Source organism: Protobothrops mucrosquamatus, unplaced genomic scaffold (genome assembly GCF_001527695.2).
Source record: "Protobothrops mucrosquamatus isolate PMUCROS unplaced genomic scaffold, P.Mucros_1.0 scaffold3932, whole genome shotgun sequence".
NCBI classification, from domain to species: domain Eukaryota; kingdom Metazoa; phylum Chordata; class Lepidosauria; order Squamata; family Viperidae; genus Protobothrops; species Protobothrops mucrosquamatus.
In genome coordinates, this window is record NW_015389876.1 from 1 (window position 1) to 7,237 (window position 7,237).

Genomic DNA, 7,237 nt, shown 5'->3' on the forward strand with positions numbered 1-7,237 from the left:
CTTCACAATGCTTTACAGCCCTCTCTAAGCGGTTTAGAGTCAGCATGTTGTTGCCCACAACAATCTGGGTCCTCGTTTTACCGACCTCGGATGGATGGAAGGCTGAGTCAACCTCAAGCCGGTCAGGATCGAACTGCCGAAAATGGGGAGTCAGCAAGATTAGCCTGCAGTACCGCATTCTGACCACTGGGCCACGGCGACTCCTAACCAGAAACCTTTTTTCCCCCAGAGCGTGTGCCATGTTCACGCGCGAAAACCGCAAGGCAAATCATAAACGATCCGTTGGGGAAAAAAGAGTGGCGTCCACCTTCCTGAAGTCCTGCATGTTCTTACGATTTCCTGAGCGCTTCCTTCTTATTCCCATTTTAAGCTAGCTAGACTCGGGAGCGAAGTCCGCAAAACTTACACCGAGTAGAAAGTAAGGAAAGAACTTCTTACTTCCCTGGAGATTCTCTGTCCTCCAGGTCACGGTTCGTCTCACAGGCGCTTTTTTCAAGAAACAGCTGGACTTTCTGAGTTCTCCCTTGAGAAAGAAGCACAAAACTTTTCCCAAGAAGGGAAGAACTGAAGAAGCTTCTGGGATGGGAAGCGAAAAGCCTTCAACCAAAAAACGAAGAAAGCCCAGTTGCTTTTTTAAAAAACAACAACAAGAAGCACCTTTGAGAGGAGAGAATTCATAAATCTGGAAAAAAAAATCAACAACAACAACAAAAAAACAAGATTTCAAGGAATACAGTAGTACTTACCGCTAATTTATCAGCCCGGTTACTGTCATAGCCAGTGGTCAGATCTCTGACTCCAGAGACGGGGAATTTTCCACACGTTTTGGGATAGGTATTTTTCCCCTCGTAATTCCGAATCTTCTCAAACAGAGCCGCGACGATCTTCTGATCATAGCAAATGAAATAGGAAGATTTGGTGATGTGATAACCGTATCTACATAGAAAGACAAAAAAGCAGGAAAAAAATTTGCACTCTGAGTAGCAGGGACAAGTTACAACGCAAACATAAATACACATATACAGGGCTAGTGTGTATACAGGAAGTCCTGACTTACGACTGTTAAGTGAGCCCGTAATTTCTTCTGCTAATTTGTTGAAGTGAGTTTGTCTCCGTTTTACGACCTTTCTCGTAACACTTATTAAGTGAATCGCTGCCATTGTTAAGTTAGTAACTCAGTTGTTAAGTGAATCTGACAAGCCTTTGCTTGTCAGAAATGTTTTAGATGCTTAAAATGTGACTGAATGTAAGAAAATTATATCAAAAAAATGTTTTAAATAAGAGTTAAAGGACTAGATGACTATTGAATAGAATGTTTAAAGATTAAAGATTAAATATATTCTTAATTATGGTTAAAAAGAATAAGAAATTAAGGAAATAAACATACATTAGCCTAGGAGGGATATATATTTTAAGTAGTATGTTATTTCTTATGTTTCTTTACTCTTGTTTTCCTTTCTTTTTCTCTTCTCTTCTCTTTTTTTTTCATTGTTTTATCTATTTCTTAAGAAATGTAAAAGTGTAAGATGGGTTTATGTGGAAAAAATAGAGTTAAATTTGTAAATGTAAATGTAATTAATTTTTGAGAAAATCTTCACCAGTAAGAATATCTAGAATTTGGCGGGAGAAATAAACTAAAATAAGGATTAACAGGACCTATGATAAGGCAACCAGAATGATTGAATAGAAAAGAAATATTATACTAATAGGATGATTATTTTTAGGAATATTGGGGGGGGGGAATTATACATTCAATGGTTATTTATCCAAACAGTAAGAATTGTATTAATGTTTGCAAAAGAGGTTACTTTGGGGAAAGGGGAAATCAACTAAAATTAATATGTGGAATATGGATTATAGAAATTAATTGTTAATGATTGTTTTATAAATATAACCCAGACAACACACTGTTCACCAATTATTGAGTCATTTATGTATTTTTTAAAAAAAAATCAATAAAAATATTTTTTAAAAAAAGGTCGCAAAAGGGGATCACGTGACCCCGGGGACACTGCAACTGTCGTAAATACGAGTCAGTTGCCAAGAATCTGAATTTCGATCATGTGACCGTCGGAATGCAGCAACAGTTGTAAAATGTGAAAAATGGCCGTTGGTCACTTTTTTCAGCCCCGTTGTAACCTGGGACAGTCACTAAGGAAACTGTCGTGGTTCTGACAGATGAAACTCTTCAAAGAGCTTCGAGGCATGGTTTACTTTAAATAATCTTTTATTCGAGTAGCATAGCATCGGCACTACATAGTTAAAGCCAAAAACTGAATTCCCCTCCCCTGGGCACAAAGTAGTAAACCACAATTACCTCCTCTAGTTAACAGTCATAAATCACATTCTCCAATTAGTTTGAAATGCAGGCTTCCCCTCCAGTTCTCCAGCCCTGCCAATCCTTATCATCTCTTATTTCAATAACCTTGGTTCTCACACTAGGTCCAGTATTGTTATGTCTAGCTAAACTCTCATGCACATTCCTCCCCCAGCATCATCTAACTCTAAGAGTAAAACATAAGAAGAAAATGGTTGCATCTCCAACTGTTGTCCAAGCAAAATATCCGATGTTAGCAGCGTTGACATCACTGCTGTTAAATTGAGGACTATCTGTATGGTAAATGTAAAAAACATTCAGCAGTTCGTTCAGTTATACTCACTCTGTGTAAATGTTTTTCAGCTGTTGAGACAGAGTCACATTCTTGGTGGCCAAAAAGCTAGACATCTCCGCGGTTATGACGGCGGCGCTGACGCCATCTTTATCCAGTACTAGGGGGCTGCACATATATCCTGAAAGTTTACAGAAAAACAACAACCAAAAACTGTTGGTAAAAATACGCCGATGCAAGTGCACATAAAATAGTTTTCATACTGTACGGGACACAGACTGCAAATCTGCTTTAACTCTGCGCGCTAATTAGCTTTATTTGGTGACAAGGATTGCAAATGAAATCTTTGATGAAATCACAGACGGAAGAATAATTTGGCTTGAGGAAAGAGAACGGCTTCCATCCTCTGTAGCAATAGGCAGCCCGTATTCGTCTTTAATAGCAGAGAATATTTGTAACTCAAGGCTGAACTGTGGGGTCCTTGGTGCTCTCTGAGCTGGGTGGTTTTCTTGCAGACGTTTCATCACCCAACTAGGGAACATCATCAGTGCTAGAAGGGAGAGGGATGCTGTGGAGGAGGAGGAGGAGGAGGAAGAGGAGGAATAGGAGGAGAAGGAGGAGGACACTGTTGCTCTCTGAGCTTGGTGGTTTCCTTGCAGACGTTTCATGATCCAACTAGATAACATGATCAGTGCTATAAGCTGCACTAGATACCTGAATTAATCTCCCCTCCCTTCTAGCACTGATGCTGTTACCTAGTTGGGTCATGAAACATCTATAAGGAAATAATCAAGCTCAGAGAGCAGCAAGGACCCCATAGTTGCTTTCCTCCTCTTCCTCCTCAAATTCCTCCTCTTCCTCTTCCTCCTCCTCCTCCTATCTCCCTTCCCTTCTAGCACTGATGATGTTCCTTAGTTGGGTCAGGAAATGTCTGCAAGAAAACCACCAAGCTCAGAGAGCACCAAGGACACCACAGTTGTCCTCCTCCTCTCTCCATTCCCTTCTAACACTGATGATGTTCCTTAGTTGGGTCATGAAATGTCTGCAAGGAAACCACCAAACTCAAAGAGCACTAAGGACCCTACAGTTCTCCTCCTCCTCCTCTCTCCATTCCCTTCTAGCACTGATGATATTACTTAGTTGGGTCATGAAATGTCTGCAAGTAAGCAACCCAGCTCAGAGAGCACCAAAGATCCCACAGTTGTCATCTTCCTCCTTCTCCTCCTCTTCCTCCTCCAACTCATCCTGCTCAAACTTCTCCTCCTCCTCCTCCTCCTCAAACTCCATCCTCTTCTAGCACTGATGATGTTACCTAATTGGGTCATAAAACGTCTGCAAGAAAACCACCCAGCTCAGAGAGCACCAAGGACCCCAGAGATTGTCCTTAAGATTGATGTGTTTAACCTAGGGGCTGCCTGTATTGCAGTTTTAAAAGACATCTCATCCTTTTAAAAGCAAAGGTGAGAAAGATTTTCCTTTCGCCCTTTACTGAAATAAAGGGATGTTCCACGCAATATGCAGAAATGTACTTCTGACAGCTAGTAAGAATGAGAGAGCAACGTTATATTATTATTATTTTTGCAGATAAGGACAAGAGTTATCCCAAATATGCTTTTTCCCGAGGCAACTGGACTTTTGAAGAATTTCATCTGTCGGAACCATGACGTTATAGCTACGTTCCTTGGCTGTTTCATAATAAGCATATTACCGATGGCTTCTTCAAAAGCGAATAAGACATTTTTCCCTTGGTCTATCAGCTGCTTGGCGCGGTTTCCCATCCACTTAAATCCTGTTAGTGTTTCCTGTATTGATCAAAGTTTAGTGATAAAATATATGAGAACAGAAGGGAAATTCCTTTCAAAGATATACCTACAAAGATACATTTATTAGCTCCTAAGGCAGGGGTAGGCAACCTTGGCCCTTTTAGGACTTGTGGACTTCAGCTCCCAGAATTCCTGAGCCAGCATGGCTCAGCTTGGAAACTCTCCCTTTCCCCTCAGCATGGCTGGCTCAGGAATTCTGGGAGTTGAAGTCCACGAGTCATAAAAGGGCCAAGGTTGCCTACCTCTGGCCTAGGCCTAGGCCGCTTTATGACTCGTGGACTTCAACTCCTAGAATTCCTGAGCCAGCATGGCTCAGCTTGGAAACTCTCCCTTTCCCCTCAGCATGGCTGGCTCAGGAATTCTGGGAGTTGAAGTCCACGAGTCATAAAAGAGCCAAGGTTGCCTACCCCTGGCCTAGGCCTAGGCGGCTTTGACTGGTGGACTTCAACTCCCAGAATTCCTGAGCCAGCATGAAGGAAACTTTGGCCCCTTCATGACTGGTGGACTTCAACTCCCAGAATTCCTGAGCCAGCATGGGGGCATTATGGCCCCTTCATGACTCGTGGACTTCAACTCCCAGAATTCCTGAGCCAGCATGGCTCAGCTTGGAAACCTCTCCCTTTCCCCTCAGCGTGGCTGGCTCAGGAATTCTGGGAGTTGAAGTCCACCAGTCATAAAAGAGCCAAGGTTGCCTACCCCTGTCCTAAGGGACATCAGAAATACATGGTTGAGTGACATCACTGTGTGCAACAATATTATTACAGTAATTGTCAACTTCAAACGGTTCGTTCAGCGGCCGTTCGAAGTTACAACGGCGCTGAAAACCCTGACTTAATAACCACTGCAGCATCTCCTCTGTCACGGGAATAAAATTCAGGTGCTTGGCAACTGACTCCTATTTACGACGGTCGCAGTGTCCCGGGGTCCCGCGATCCCCTTTTGCGTCCTTCTGACAAGCCAAGTAAAAGGGGGAAATCCGATTCACTTAACAACGTGCCAGTAACTTAAGAGCTGCAGTGATCCACTCAATGACGGGGGCAAGAAAGCTCGCCAAAGGGGGCCAAATTCACTTAAACAAATGTTTCGAGAAATGTTGGCCGTCCGTTGCGATCGTAGGTTGAGGACCAGCCAAAAAGGGAAGCTTGAAAGGAACTTGACCCTCACCTCAAAGTGGAAACCTTCCTTCAGAGCGATTGCTTGCAATATTTTGGAGGAGACGGTGCTGGATAACATATAGACGTCTTTGATGGCATCCGGAGTCTGATTTTTATTTTTCCAGCACGTAAACAGCCACCATCCTAAAAGAGCTCCGGTTTCGTTGCCGGAAAACACTTTCCATTCTCCACTGCAGAGGGGAGAGAAGCTTCAGCGGTTAAGAGACAGGAACGTGGCGACTTAAAATAGGTCAGCAAAGCTGGAGCAGTAGCTACAATTGCGCTAATTCTAATTCGACACTGATTCGATTTTTCTTAGTGCCCCCACTTGCAAATACTTTCGTTAAACGATCGTTCAATTTACGACGGCATTGACATTTTTCACACTTACGAATCCCCGTGGTGGGATTCGGCCGATTCGCACCACTGCGGCAGAACCGGTAGCTAATTTTTTGTTGCCCAGGCCCACAATGGACTTCCGGATGCGGCATCCACACAGAGAACCTGTTGTTCACATATTTGAATGCCACCACTCCTTCCTTCCTTCCTTCCTTCCTTCCTTCCTTCCTTCCTTCCTTCCTTCCTTCCTTCCTTCCATAGGATCCAGCCAGTTCACACCACTTCGGCACAACCGGTAGTTAATTTTTTGTTGCCCAGGCCCAGAATGGACTTCCGGATGCGACATCCACTTAGAGAACTGGTTGTTCACCTATTTGAATCCCACCACTGCTTACAACCCGTTGCTGCCTTCCCTCGGTCACGTGATCAAAATTCAGATGCTTGGCAACTGACTCGTATTTACGACGGTCGCAGCGTCCTGGGGTTATGTGATTCCCTTTTGCGACCTTCTGAGAAGCAAAGTCAATGGGGGAAGCCTGATCCACTTAAGGACCGTGTGTGTGACTAACAACTGCAGCGATTCGCTTAACAACGGTGACCAGAAAGGTCGTAAAGTGGGTGCAAAAAACTCACTTAACCAATGTCTCACTTAGCAACAGAAATTTTGGGCTGGATTGTGGTCGCACGCCGAGGACTAATGGTACCCTGATTCTGATTCTACGCTCATTTTATTTTGCTTTACACACAGTCCTCGACTTACAATCATTCGTTAAGTGAATGTTCGAAGTTAGGACGGCCCTGAAGAAGTGACCTATGACCGATTTTCACACTTACGTCCGTTGTTGCCTCCCCACGGTCACGTGATCAAAATTCGGCCGCTTGGCAACTGACTCGTATTTACGACGGTCGCAGTGTCCCTGGAGGGGATCACGTGATCCCCTTTTGGGACCTTCTGACAAGCAAAGTCCATGGGGAAGCCAGATTCACTTAACCTTGTTACTCTCTTAACAACGGGTAGCGCGAAAAAAGTGGTAAAACAGGACAAAGCTCCCTTAACAAATGTCTCGCTTAGCAACCAGAAATGTTGGGCTCAAATTTTGGCCATAACTCAAGGACTACCGGTATCAGAGTTATCGATTTAAATCTTAGATTTATCTGCCGCCAATTTGTTTTTATACGTTGTTCACCACGTCAATTTACCATACCTATATTCAATTGGAGTGAACGTGGGCTCTAACAAAAAGAGTATTGGAATAGTTAAGAAAAAAATATACTTTTCTTAAAAAAATAAAATCTATTTAATACCTCCGGG

The 7,237-nt window shown here is 43.2% G+C and overlaps 1 protein-coding gene across 1 annotated transcript in view; it reads right to left on the reverse strand.

Annotated features, from left to right (window-relative positions):
• Window positions 1-746: 746 nt before the first annotated feature.
• Window positions 747-7,237, reverse strand: part of LOC107298383 (phosphoglucomutase-2-like) — a gene marked incomplete at both ends in the record, with an annotated part of 27,903 nt that continues 21,412 nt past the window's right edge. Inside the window, 5 exons of the mRNA XM_015827758.2 lie at window positions 747-936; window positions 2,661-2,790; window positions 4,318-4,411; window positions 5,597-5,777; window positions 7,131-7,158. Coding sequence (XP_015683244.2) covers window positions 747-936; window positions 2,661-2,790; window positions 4,318-4,411; window positions 5,597-5,777; window positions 7,131-7,158 — 623 coding nt within the window. The remainder of the gene's footprint in view (window positions 937-2,660; window positions 2,791-4,317; window positions 4,412-5,596; window positions 5,778-7,130; window positions 7,159-7,237) is intronic.